Here is a 15,000-nt window from a genome sequence, read left to right on the forward strand (position 1 = left end):
TCCTGTAATTCTGTGATATTTTCTAAACATTATAGCAGTTTGTAATAACTCTCTACTTGACATTTCTAAACTGTAACGCTAGCTAGTTGTTGTCTCACCAGTTCAAACTTTGTGTCAATTCCACACAACCAGGAGGGGGCAGAAGGGTTGAGAGAGGCTGAGTGGGGCTGGGGGCATTAGCTCAAATCATATTACTGATTGTTTCTTTAACGTTCAGCAGGGTTGGGAGGGTTACTTTAAAAATGCAATCCGATACAATTACAAATTAACTGTTAAAAAAATGTAATCATCCATGTATTACAATATACAACTAATGTAAATGATTACTTTCCGTTACTTTTGGATTTGGATTGGATTTGAACAAATGTCCTGTATTTGACTACCGCAGTCCGGGTGCATGCTCCTCAGTAGGTCATATTTCCCAAAAAACAGCTCTGTAATGGTCATTTCAGACCTTGCATGTGTTGGTTACAGCAGGCTGTCAGCCACTCTATCAGTGTTGCCTGTGTCTCTTTAATGATACTGTGAAACAATAACAATATTTGCATCTTCAGATTACATTGCACTGATATTATCTGGTTTCTAGTCATTTATTTTGTGGGTGCACTGCTCCTTTTTAACAGCCAAGTGGGTTTTTTCAAGAGTGCTTTTTCTCAGGGTGTATTTTTCCCCCCTCCAGGGCAATATTTACAGTCCACAGCCACAATATACAATAAATAGAATACACAATAAATGTATTTTAAATTGCAATCCTGCTACTAATCCCAAATGCTTACTAAATGTAACTGTCATCTTGATTACATATATTTTTCTTTACCTTTTTTGTATCCTGATTACAGTAACCAGATTACATGTAATCAGTTACTTCCCAAGCCTGATGCTCAGTGGTGCACATCATACTTTCTTTGCGGCTATATTTTAATATATGCATGTTATATGCTAGCTATGCATATAATTACTCTACTGAAGCTTCACAATGCACTTCAGCTGATCAAGCTAGCATTTAGCATTACTGACCTGTCGAGCCCCACCAATGCATGTATATCCCCTGTTATCTGATCAATGGTGAAGATGGAACCAGCTCCTTCTCCTGACAGAGTGTACTTCACCTCACTGTCCCCGTGGTCCATGTCTGTATGGAGCTGCAGAGAGAAAATAAGTACTGAGAAGCAGAAAGGGAAATATGATGTCATATAATGATTTATTCTACTGCGTGTGTCTATGTAACGCTATGGCCTGAACTGCAGTCAGTCAGTTCAAGACAATCTATTTGTTGCTGAGGTCAGTATCATTAATGGATAAAGCAGAACAAGTGTCCTGTAGCAAGAACTAAAATCACTTGGAAAATGTTGAAAATGTTTTGCAAAATTATAAAAATGTATCAGGTTGCAATATGCATTTTGAAATATTTTTATAGATTTAGGCATGTTGCAACAGAGATGACAAATTCATGTGTGCAGAAAAACAAGTCTCTACATCAGTTGTTCTCAAAGTTGGGGTCTGAGGAACCCCAGGGGTCCTTGAGGGGTTCCAGGGGGTCCCCAGCAAAAAGAGGAATAATTTATCTTCACTATACTTCGACATATTATCTGTACGTAATGGTGCGTACCAGTACGTAACATGACAGAATGTATGAGTATTTTGGTCACAGGTTTAATACATTTTCTGTAGCAAAAATCTTATCAGATGGGGGACACTGGGACAAAATCAAATGGGGGTCCGTGTTCTAATTTGCATGTTTACAGGTCCTTGATCTGAAAAAAAGAGAGAAGAGAACCACGTACTCTACATTATTTCATGAAATGTTCATTCTTGTAATAAAGAAATAGTTCATACTGCTTGTAAAATTGTTGACGGTAACAATTGTGACCGGTGGTAAAATACAGGGAGTGCACATGTTTTTTTTGGTATACCTTTTTACTTGTTTATCCCTAGTAGAGTAGGCTAGGCTGTTACAAAGCTGCAATCATGTGCTGCTCGGATTGTCCCATCTCCCGAGTTGGGAAGTGGTTCTTGCGACTTCGGTGTGTTCATGAGCTTTTAATGTGGAAACAACATGGACGCTAGAAAAAAAAGTCATGTTTGACTCTGATGAAGACGCTGTGTGCGTCAAAACGTTAGTCTTTGCACCTTTATTAAAATGATTTTCCAGTGATTCGAGTGCTCCGGGATCCTCTTTGGATTTATCATTGAACTGTTGTCGAAAAAAGCGTTTAAACATGTTGATAGCTGTTTCCAGTTTTTGCATCTTAACGAAGAGCAAAGGAAGAAAAAAAAATTCTGACAACACATGAATGCCGCGCACGTACTCTACTCTCACTCCCGGAAGCGCCAGAAGGGGGAGACAAAGGCTCTGCAGTACAAAAGTTACACACTGGCCTATAATAGCTTTCATAACACGTTTAAACGAACTTAACGAACGAAATTGTGAATGATATAAAATGAACGTTGAGTTTCAACCTCTCTGCTCTGATGCTCGTCTAATGACAAGCACCCCGGTCTCGAAGCATCATCCTTACAATAACGTCCATCATTTTCTCTCAATGTTCAAATCCATCACTCTCTCGTGTCTATGTTTCATTCCATTCAGATATCATGGAAACGGGCACCATCAACTGACAGCCTTGAGTGGGTATGACTTTGGAAATGAGTCTCACATTCAGACCAATTGTTTCATGGCCTGAAATATGTGCCATCACTTCTTGTGTAAATTGATCGGCGGTACATTAAGGTAACTCTCCAGCCCGGATTTGATGGATGCATCCTAACGGCTGGAGCGGTTAGGATGTTAGCGGTGGACGGCTAACATATTGGCCACCTTGCAGCACGATGAATATCAAATGTTGGCATTTTTAAAAAGGTAACCGCACTTATTGTGCTTTTCTCATGACAGCCATGATAGATGTTGCTATTTAAATGCCAGACTCACGTGCTGCACATTTTAAACTGGTATTTTCATATAGTAGTCATGTATAGGCTACTTGTGATGAATGCTGATGTGCGCACGTTATGCTCTGTGATGGCCATTTGGATAGTGTTGGCTTGCGGTGACAGATGGACATGCCATTCAAAAGGTCGGGCAGACATATGTAATGAGGACAATATGGCTGATATATGGTCCTCGCAGGCGACTCATTCTGTTGGGAGTCGAACAAACAGGCAAGGTCTGGAGGCAGCATGGCTGATTGCAGCAACACAAGTTGTGCAATATTTATTTGGGTTGCACTGTTATGAAGAGAATGTGGCATTATGTAGATACTTGACCGAATTAACTTTATTACTGTGAAAGTTGTAATCGCTGACTGCAAGGACCAGTAGTTGGTTTATTGGGTCATTCCTGATCATTTCAAGATGCATTTCGATTGCTCTCTGCATTTTTTAAACATGATTACAAATCAAAGGTAGGCAGAAAAATGAGGCATACAAAGGTAGAAAGATGTTAAAAGTAGTGAGAGGGCGAGGACGTGCAAACACAAATCAAAGGCTTTAAAGAATGATGCATCTTTTACATGCCACCAAAGGCCACGCGTGCTGACTCACTTCCTGGTTGGAACATAAATAGATAGATTGGTTAACATAGATAATTTTCTACATTATGCCATGTTAAATAAACAGAATTTAAGGTACTCTGCATCTCGTGCGCTATACGCACGCTCAATTCCTAGGCTCACCCGCCCTGCAACTCGCTGAGCTGGCCCCGCAGCTCACATACGCCACTGTGCGTCCTTGCCCACTCGGCTCTTGCGTGGCCTCGCCTGCCCTAGCATAATGATCCTCAGTGATGTCACTCGCTTATATAAGATTATTTATAACATCACTGATGATGTCACACGCCTATGACATCATCATGCCTATGACATCATCAGTGATGTCATAAGATGAGTGTGCTCTTATGACATCACCATTACGTCATCAGTGCCTATGACATCATCAGTGATGTCATAAGATGAATCTGCTCTTATGACATCACTATGACATCATCTGTGGGAGAAAAATGTAAACAGAGAACAGGCAGTGGGACAGAGCTTGCCCACTTGCCCTTTTCATAATAGGCTCAGGCGCTTCGCCCGTCCTGCAGCTTGCCAAGCTGGCCCTGCAGCTCGCATACGCAGCTCGGCCGCTACACGGCTTCACCTGCAACTCGGCTGCTGGGTGGCCAAAGAGACCAGCATCACTGATGATGTCAGATTTATGACATCACTGATGATGTCATCAGTGGGATTTATGACATCACGGATGATGACACAGTAGGATATGTAGATTGATAGATTCAGAAAGGGAAAGACTCCCATCTATGTTGTTACTGTAGTTAAACAGTCACTGGGCTCTATCTTCCCTCTGGCCTTAGGCGCTAAACTGGCGTTAAACGCAAACAAACCATCATCCCTGCTGAACAGATCTGTATTTGCCTGGCTGTAGGTTGAATCGTTTTATTCAGGCTATGATCTGTGATGCGCTGAGATATCCTTGGAAATGAAGAATGTCATTGCGTAACTGCAGTTCACCAATGGCCACAGTTGTGAATAATTCTACGTTTAAAAAGGCGTGGTTAAATCAGGCCCGGTTTTACAGACACACACACACACACACACACACACACACACACACACACACACACACACACACAGTTCTGCTGGGCTTGCATTATGAATAATATAACCTCATTTGTCACAGATGACCAGCGAAGACAGAACTCCAGGGAGCCTCCACCTCAACTGCACTGACAGTGTGTGTGTGTGTGTGTGTGTGTGTGTGTGTGTCTGTGTGTGTGTCTGTGTGTGTGTGTGTGCGTGTGCATGTGCGTGTGTGTGTGTGTTCTGTTACAGTGCAGTGCATCTGTCCAAAGTAAAATTCCTGTAGAGGTGTGTATGAAGTGGAAGAATAGCTTTTAGGATTTTGAATATCTTTGCTTTATTCATCACAACCAGATTCACTCCTCCATTTTCATACCCTACTCGATTACAGTTTTCTGCTGCCAGGCTATATTTCAAAGTGCTATTCTAGTTAAAAGTTAAAACGTGTTTTTAGTAATGTCTTGAAGGTCTTGAAGGAATATGATTTTTTGGTAGATTGCTAACTTAGCCGTTAACTCATTGAGTGCCAATGACGACAATCGTCGTCAATTCAAATAGTAACGTAGAGTGCCAATGACGACGATTGTCGTCAATTGCGTTTTTTGACGGTGGGACGTGGATCAAAGCCTGATGCATCTCCTGTGAAAGTATGGGGGATGTCGAATGCGTAGAAGCTATTTTACGGACCCATTAGGTGGCGACAGTGCTCTCCAGATTAGAGAAAGGTGAGGAAAAACAGCAGAAGAAGCCCCGTGATGAAACGGAAACCGATGCTGGAGCCAGAGCCGTATAGATTGCTCTGGCTGGAGCTAACTTTAGCTGCGAACAGCAGTCAATCCGCTCCCACAACTGAGCCCCTCTGTCTCTGCTGCATAGTTTCTCCACACGATTAGCCGCCAGAAAAGCAGCACCCGACGCCGAAGGGCCAAACCATTCTCAGCAGTCCGGTTTGGCTTTTCGGTGTCGCGCTGGGAGCCGGCGCACAAAAACGGAGCGCTCCGAAAATAGACGCTGGGTGCGTGTTAGGCTGTGTGTTGGTGTGGGGGTGAGTTTCTCCCAGCTCTGGCATGCAAGCTGTGTGTTAGTGTGGGGATGAGTTTATCCCAGCTCCATGCAGAGATTCGTCGCCTGACACACGCAGCAGAGCGAGCAGAGCCACCAGAGACACTCCCAGGAGGAGGAGTTTGCAGTTGAGGGGGGTGGGGTTGCTGTTTTATTGAAGGAAATTACTGTTCAGATGTTTCAGGTCAGAAAATATTAGTTTCAGAGTCAGTGATTTGCTTGAAATGCTTCATTTCACAAAAGGCTCATTATCTCAGCTTCTAGTCTGAAACGTCTGTTTTTGGTGAAATCAACCTATCTTCTCCGGCTGATAACTAAAGAACGGAAAATGATATCAATAAACTTTTTTTTGCTGATGATACAATAGAGTCTCATCCTTCTTTGTGCGTGTTCGGTGTTTACATAGTAATATCACACAATATTCTGTGGGCCTCGAGAAATCACTGAAAACGCTCTGAAAGGGCTGGCACTGGGAGCATCCGTCTTCCAAAAGTGGCTGGCACTCAATGAGTTAAGAGATCAAACACCAAAATCTGTCCAAGCTCCACTGCTAGCTACATGCTAACATTTTAGCATAGGTCTCCATTATTCTGAGTGATAGTAGCAACCTGAACTCACAGAAATATGTGAAGTGACCACGACCACTATAGAGACACTGCATGAAATAGGTCACGCCCATCACGGGGGAAAAGCTCCGTTCATTTCCACACACCAGCGTCATTTTCCTTGAATTAAACATAGCTAAAAGCTGTTGTGTGGTGGGCTGCGCAGAAAACAAATGTAAAAAATTGCCAGTTGTTTTTTTTGTACTCCTGAGCAAAACAAGGAAGCCATTGAGAATTGGCGAGAAGAAAAATGTGGATCTAGCTGTCAAGAAGTAAGTTGGAGTGTTCATCTTCCGTGTATACGATCTTTTTGTGCAACACGCAACCATGCACGTGACATCGGAGAACGCCAGGATTGGAGAGGGGGTTTCCGTTTTCCCCCGTCTTGGGCGTGGCTTCTGAATGATGACGCGTTACGCAGTGTCTCTATACTGTACATGTAGAGTGTCAAAGCCACGCCCTCTTCCAGGTTCTGCATGCATACTGAGGGATTTCTTCCGCCATTAATTTTTTCATAGACGTTTCATAAAATGCTGGTCAAACCAAGCGATTCAGCTATAGAGACCATGTACTGTAACATTTCACTCTGAGAAGACAATATTTTTTATAAGCATTTTACGAAACGTCTCTGGAAAAATGAACGGCGGATGAAAACCCTGAGTATGCATGCGGAAGAGGGAGTGACTTTGGCACTATATTGTGTGCTGTAATTGCATAATTATAAAGTCGTAATTTTTCATTCATCATGAGGCAAAAATGACCAGTCACCAGATTTGCCCTGGTAATAATGCTGTCTGGAGATGAGGTAATCATTTCTGGGGACGGTGCCAGGACAAACAGGTCAAATATCTTACTGCGATTATGACTACTCAAACTATGAGCATAATCACATTGACATAATCACTATGGAGTTTATGGACTTCACCTTACTTGCATTACTGCCTCAATCGCATTATAATTGGATTATTGGTGTGCATGCAGACATAGCTAATTGTCTGCAGAAAACGGGGATGTCTGGTCATGCGAGACTTTGGATCGTGGTAGCTGCCTGCTCACGCAACATAATTGTATAGCTGAGCAAATGATCTACCGGGGATACATGGGTGATTTTTGGGGTTAATGTGAATGATATGACAATATTTCAATGTTGAATGTGTCATTCCATACAAAGCTCTAAATATCTTGCACTGCCACACCATCTACATGGAACATCTGATGTCAGATGAACCTACCAAAAGTAGCTCAGTAACAACATGGTAATAGGGGCGTAATAGTGTGATACCAAAGAAGTAATAATTAGGTAATACCGTGTAATTACAAGCTAATAGCTTGTTAACCACTGGTGTTTCCCGTAGCGGGAAGAACTGGACAACTAGTTGTTGCGTGACTTAAAACACAACACTCATTAGTCATTACCTAACAATATTCTTAATTTGAAAGAGACAGGTTAAGCGTTGTGAGACATTCTAAAATCTTCTATCCAGGCTGTTTCCTCAACATTGCAATTGCTCCTACCAGTTTTGTGGACTTGGAAATGTTGCGATTAAAGCAGTGGTTCCCAACCTTAGGGTCGCGACCCTAAGTGAAATTCAAATAGGGTCGCCTGAAAAAATAAATAAATACACCACACACAATTTAAAACTAGCGAAGATGATTATGGTTACGTGCATTTTGTTTGTCTGTTTTGTTTAGTTCCTAGTTTAAAGTGAAAGTGATCATATATAAGATTTCAGTTTTGTTCTCTTATACATGATATACATCACGAATGAAACGTTTTGTATTCTGTCCGTTACCAGTTAAGATTGGTTGTGTTTTTACTCTGTTCGGTATTTGACCCCGGACAAGGAAGCAAACCATTTTAAAGAGTATATTGATGAGATACCAGTTGAGTTTTATCCAGTCATGTCTCTGGAAAATATACATTTTGAAATCAACTCAAACTATGTTGTTATTATTTTGCAGTTTGTTTGTTCTTTCACCTAGCATCCAACACTTCTCTCAGGACTACACCTGTGCACTGAAATGTTCAATGAATGAAGCATAATCCCCATTCTGGCTTTCAATGGCCTTATTGGCCTGTGTTGAACTTCCTCCTACTGTATTGTTTCATAATGTTACTGAAGAGCCTGAGAGTTCACACTCAACAGGCTTCCGTAACAGCCCAGCCAATCCGATTTCACTGTAGGAATTTAACACAGAATTGCCGTCTTGTGATTCAGACCCGCTGTCTCTGGGAGCGTGTATATATAAGACGTTGGGTCTGACCACATGGGACTATAGCAACGATAACCGCCTCTTTCACATTTTCTCCCAGACTCCTTTGCTTTCTGCCCAGTGATGATGTTGTCAATTATTCAGCAACGCTGCCATCGATGGACACAAAGTCCTCAGAGAAGAGACAACAAAGAGAAGTGCAGAGGCTTTAGAACTCCCCCTCAGTTTGACCCTTAACCCTAAGTGGCCGCTATACGCCGAAGCAACGCCAAAGCCACGCAGTTTCAATTCAGCGTCCTTCTTAACAGGCGAGTCCGTTCACACCGGCCGCACGCCACGCCGCTATAATTTGAGGCGTAGATATGTACAATTCTACTAGATTAAGCCTGCATCTAAATGTTTGCCCTAGTGTAAATCAAATAGCAGATAAAACATGAGGCTTCGTGCCTGGAATAAATGTTTTTGACCTACAGTATCAGCTTTGGGTTTAGAAGACTGTTGAGTGCATTTCCAGTGCGTGCTTGTGTGTGTTTGTGTGTGTGTGTGTGCGTGTGTGCATGCGTGTGTGTGTGTGCGTGTGTGTGCGTGCGTGTCTGTGTGTGTGTGTGTGTGTGTGTGTGCGTGCTTGCGTGTGTGTGTGCGTGTGTGTGTGTCCGTGCTTGCTTGTGTGTGTGCGTGTGTGGTGTGTGTGTGCATGTGTGCGTGGTGTGTGTGTACGTGCGTGTGAGTGTGTGTGTAAATAGTGAGAAGTCCACGTGAGATTCATGTGGTTTCTCTGGGTTATATTTTGCTTATTTGAAGGTAATGAATGACCTTCTATCTTTTCGTTTGTGGAGTCAGTTTGCAATCAGGACACCACAGTCTTTAAAACATGCGAAGGAACACGGCCTCAAATACATTCACTGCTTGTGTCATGGTTGTTGTTCTACAGTAGGCATCAAATACAACTTGCTTTGGCTTCAATGTGACTTATGGGCAATGTGAAAGACGAGAGTTTGGTTCCCCCATCCACGCCCACGCCCGCCCACTGCGGTGCCCGGCCTAGTTTGAGCGTCACATACGTCACTTCCAGTTGAAATACGTAGTCTTTTTGACTGTCACGAAAACAATTTCAATAGATTCAATATGATGAGATGAGATGAAGATGAGATGAACTTTATTGTCCCCGAGGGGAAATTTGTCTTGGGCAAGTAGTGCCGTACAACAGCCACATATCGCATGTATAGAGGTTTAGACACAATACATACAACAGACAGGGAAAAAACATATCGAGCATACAATGTGGTCCCTTTCCAACATGCCCTTTCCACTGGGAAATTTTGCCAGCGTGTAATATAGAAATAAAAGACAGCAAACACTGGTTTGTTCAATTTGGTTCAACATTTCATCCTAATGACATTCTAAGCATATTGCACAGTCATTGTGGGTTTATTGCACAACCCTCATTGCAATTTCCCATTTGATAAAGTAAAAGTATTGAAGATAAAATAAATACACTTTTTGGAGGTACAAACCTCACCTCAAGAGCAATAGGGCACTCAACTAAGTAAGACCAGAACTCAGTATATGACAGTACAATAGAGAGTTCTGCTTTGTTTAAAAAAGAATTCAGCTCTACCAATACTAGGACAGGCAATCCAGATTAGTAGAGAGTTCTGCTTTGTTTTAAAAGAATTTCAGCTCTACTAATACTAAGACAGGCAAGATTTGCCTCTGTTTGTAGAGAGTTCTTAATGAAGAGTAAGAGAATAAAATAAAAAGCTAAGAGAATAAAATAAAATAAAAATAGTAAAAATAGTGAAAAAGTAAAATAAATAAAATAAAATAAAATAATAAAAATATAAAAAAAAGTGAGAAGACATCGACCGGCATATGACCTGGTTTTATAGGGAACACCCTCTTTGGGGAAGGGGCAATGCCACCTGTTTGTTCAACAATAGCACAGAAGTGGGTAGGAAAGAGAGCTTGAAGCGGTTACTCTTACATCTATGCGCTCTGTATCGTCTGCCCGAGGGCAGCAGGTCATAATCACAAAATAAAAGGTGAGATGGGTCATCTAGGATTTTGAGTGCTAGGCTGATGACCTTTTTTTCGTAGATTGTTTGGAGAGGTGCAAAGTCTCTCTTCCCAATCACTTTCATTGCTGTATTTACAATTTTTGCAAGTCTCGTTTTGAGCTGCACGGGAAGTGTTCCATACCATGCTGCCATACCGTACCTAATGAGGCTTTCCAGCACGGCATTATAAAAGGTCTCCATGATCTTGGTGCTAACACCGTACAGTCTGAGCCTTCTAAGAAAGTGAAGCCTCTGGCCCAGTTTCCCACACAGGTAGTCGATATGGACATTCCATTTGAGAGAGTTTTCAATATGGATGCCCAGATACCTGTAAGAATTTACCCGCTCAATAGCGCTGTCGTCAATGACCACTGGGTCATGGTCTCTCAGCTCCTTTGGGTCAAAGATCATTTCTTTCGTCTTTTTAGTATTTAGGATAAGGTGGTTACTCTCACACCAGGCCTGGAAAGTGGCGATCTCATTGTGATATTGCGAAGGGCAGTCTTCTCTCTTTAGCAAACTTAAAATAATTGTGTCATCCGAAAATTTTATAACGTGGTTGTTCGGGTGACTACTTGTACAGCCATTTGTGTAGACTGTAAAAAGAACTGGGGAGCTCACGCCTCCTTGTAGTACCCCGGTGCTACAGTATTTAACTGCAGAGAGGGAACCATTGACTTTCACCTGTTGTGATCTGTTTGTTAAGAGAGAGTAAAACCAGTTTGTAATAAAAGGATTTACACTCATTTCTTTTAACTTGTTGACAAGCAGGTGAGGTTTGATGGTGTCAAAAGCAGAACTAAAATCAGCAAATAAAACACGTGCATAGGCTTTTGGGTCCTCCAGGTGCTTACTTATTAAGTGAGTTACACAGACTACTGCGTCCTCAGTGCTTCGCCCCTCCCTGTAAGCAAATTGAAGGGGGTCCTGAGAAGCTGCCACCTCCGTCTTAAGCATGTTTATTATAACTCTCTCAAAGCATTTCATGACCCCGCTAGTTACGGCGATTGGTCTGAAATCTTTATTTGTAGATGGACATGATACTTTTGGGACTGGAGTAATTATGGACTTTTTCCACAGAGCAGGGACTGTGTGGCTGTCCAGTGACTTTTGAAATACAGGGCACCAAGCTGTCGTGAGTTCTGAGGAGCATTTCTTTAGTAGAGTGGCGGGCAAGCCATCCGGCCCCGCAGATTTCTTAGTACATACTTTACTAAATATAGACTGAACCTGTTCAGCTGCTATAACAAGACGATCAGAGGAATTACAAATGGGAAAAAAATCAATGTCGCACCCCTCTGTTTCCTTCTGAGAAGAATCAGTGTCAAATCTCAGGAAGAAATCATTTAGTTTGTTTGCACACTCAAGATCATTTTCAGTGACAATCCGCTTTCTGTTTAAGTTCATATTTGTCATTTCTTTCATACAGTCCCATAACCTTTTATTGTCCATTGAGCTAACACTCTCCTCCAGTGAAGCTCTGTGTTTCCTTCTGGCCACCTTCAGGAGCTGGTTTAGCTCTTTTTGTGCTGCAGCCAGCCCCCCCTGGTCCCCATTCTTGAAAGCCCATTTCTTTTTGTTGATACAAGTTTTGACCTCTTTTGTTATATGAGGTTTGTTGTTCGGATAGTGGAGAATGTCCTTTTTGGGGATCACATTGTCTACACAGAATTTCATATAGTCAGTGATGGTCTCCGTTGCCTCGTTTAGGTCAAGGTTGTGAAATAAGCTCCAATCCGTGCATTCAAAGCAGCCTCTCAGTGTTTCCACACTCTCATCAGTCCACTGCAGCACAGTCTTTTTCTGGGGCTTACTAGACTTAAGAGCAGCTCTGTAAATTGGCATGAGATATACAGTGGAGTGGTCAGAGTTTGAGAGGGGGGGAAGGACTTTCGCTCTATAAGCATTTTTAATGTTGCCGTAGCACTTATCTAAGACACTGTTTTTTCTCGTACCACATTTGACATATTGGTAAAACCCAGGTAAAGCAATCTCTAGTCTACAGTGATTGAAATCACCGAGTAAAAAGACAGGGGCCCCCGGGGTGCGCTGCAGTTGAGTGTGGACACAGTCAGCTAACCGTTTAGCAGCTTTAGCAGCGTTTCCACTAGGAGGAACATATGCCGCACAAATTATAATGTTCCCGAACTCTCTGGGGAGATAGAAGGGTCTCAAGGAGAGGCAGAGCAGCTCTAAGTCCGGGTCACAGGACGTGTCTCTTACTGTGTATTGTCTACACCAGGTATTACTCACGTAAGCACAAATGCCTCCTCCTCTCGATTTCCCTGAAGTCGCGTTTCTATCTGCCCTTATGCAGGAGAAGCCCTCCAGTTCGAGCATCGAGTCCGGTATGTCCTGACGAAGCCAGGATTCAGTGAAGATCATCATGTTTGCGTCTCTGTACTCGTGGCAGAAACGTTTGTTCACCCGTAGTTCATCCATTTTGTTGCGAAGTGATCTGACGTTACTTAAGATGATAGCAGGCAGGGGAGGCTTGTTACCCCTTCTCCGGAGCCGTTGCCTGACGCCTCCTCTCCTGCCCCTTTTCCTCCGAAGCGATCTCCCCGGCAGCTTTTCTCCCATGGTGGAGATGTCGTCCGGTAGGTTCCCCGGCGATATGTCCCCTTTGTGCCGGAGGGCTAGCAGGGCCTCTCTGGTGTAGACTTGGTGCATCTCCGATCCCCTGGTGTGTGAAGGCCAGCTCGTGCGTAGGAGTTTGCCAACTACCAGGAAAAGCACCAGCAAAGTCAGAAGTGCCGACATAGCACGGCAATGATATGTGCAGGCCCAGTAAAAGTGACGAGCAGTCCCGCTGAGCTAGCAGCTGAGCTTGAATGAGGTAGCTAGTGGTGGTGGCGTGTTAGCTACGAAAGTTAGCATGTGGCGCTCTGGGCCACACCAAACACCACCAGAGATTTCTCGGATCATCCGGCTCTTAGAGGAGGGTTCCAGAATCACCGAGCTCTGTCCTCTCGCACCCCGGAACGTTTGCTAACGATTCCAGGCTCGTCCAGAGATTTTCAGGATCGTCAGGCTCTTTGATGGAGGGTTCCTGAGTAGCCGGGCTCTGTCCTCACCGGGGTGTAGGCAGATAGCTGCGAAGCTAAGCTAGTTGATTTAGCTAGCGCCGCTAAACCGCAGCAAAAGTATTGTCCCGAGTGAACGTGTTCTTCCCGGATAGTGCAAATTGGCAAGGTTAACGTTACAGATAGAGACACAAAAACGTAAAACATAAAAACAATTAAGACAATCTAAAACCATATGCGATTGCTGCAGCACTAGCACTAGAGCCCGGGTCGCCAGCAGAGCGGCGCCACCGGAAGTCACTTTAAACAAAGTGACTGCCAACACAAACTGCCATGAGGCCGCGTTAAAAAAGTATGATGGGGACAAAGTTGTAGAATGTTCACTTACTTTTCCAACATACTGTGGTTCAGAGCCCTGGTACTCCTCCAGGACAAAGAATTGGTTCCACACCCATCCTCTCTTCACTCTCACATGTCTCCTCAGCCGTCTGTCCCGTAACGATGTCACTCCCCCGAGTGATGTCATCGCACCCTTATTTCCTGTCCCTCCTCTGTGCGATGCCCCGCCCCCCTTAGTGCTGCTCTGCAGCAGAGCCTGCAGGGGGTTCTGGGAGCTGTAGTCCAACAGGAAACAGGAGCCCACCAGAAATAGTATGACATATTCCCTTGTGACCATCAGGGAGTATCGGCGCAGAGTAGGGCTGGGCTGGCTATCGGTACTTAATAACTTTAAGGTATCCAGCCAATCACCGCAAGCGTTGTTCAATTTAATGCAACGTGTGCATTAAATTGTGTGCACTCCAGCTACATCCCATACAGTCTGTGGTGGTGAGGTTGAGCGCAGTGTACGTGATGCCACCAAAATGTAAAAAAAAAGACATTGACTGAAACACTCTATTTGTATCGGTATCACTTCAAAGGTACTGGTGTTGGTATCAAAAATTATATATTTTTTACAATATCCAGCTCTACTGCAGAGAAGGTGGAGAAAGCAAAGAAAATACCAAAAAGAAGCTTATTTCCAGGTAGAAAAGAGACATCCATCCAAAGCGGCGTCTGACCCAGACGAAAGCATTATGGAAATCATTGACTTCCAATATGGTCCTTCTGGGTGGATAAAAAAGCAATCTGTTAACGTGCTGCTCTGACTGAAGTAGAGGAGTTCTTGGAGAGCATTATGCTTGGTAAGGGAGAGACATATTCCTAGAAATGCAAGATGGTCAAGTCATAGTTGGAATGTCTTGGTTTTAGATCCAAAATGCAAAGAGTTGAAGTTTGGGAACACGGTGAGGTTTTCGGTCAGAGAGGTTGTGTCTCCGATGTGGTCGTGATATCCTGGTGGCTGCTGAAGAGCCCAGATGGTCACCTTGTCTTCCTGTCACTTCTTCTCGGTCAGTTCTCCTCAGCTTGCTCACCTGGAGGAAAAGGTGCACATAACATATTATTATTATAAGACAGTGTT

The 15,000-nt window shown here is 43.4% G+C and overlaps 1 protein-coding gene across 1 annotated transcript in view; it reads right to left on the reverse strand.

The window, feature by feature from the left end:
- LOC310792224 (cadherin-12-like) overlaps positions 1–14,214 on the reverse strand; it is a gene marked incomplete at both ends in the record, with an annotated part of 58,317 nt that extends 44,103 nt beyond the window's left edge. The window contains 2 exons of the mRNA XM_083653953.1: positions 1,018–1,142; positions 13,927–14,214. Of these exons, the coding sequence (XP_083510079.1) occupies positions 1,018–1,142; positions 13,927–14,214 (413 nt within the window). The remainder of the gene's footprint in view (positions 1–1,017; positions 1,143–13,926) is intronic.
- Between the last annotated feature and the right edge of the window lie 786 nt (positions 14,215–15,000).

This window comes from Poromitra crassiceps (assembly GCF_964638095.1).
Source record: "Poromitra crassiceps genome assembly, chromosome: 17".
Taxonomy (NCBI): Eukaryota; Metazoa; Chordata; class Actinopteri; order Beryciformes; family Melamphaidae; genus Poromitra; species Poromitra crassiceps.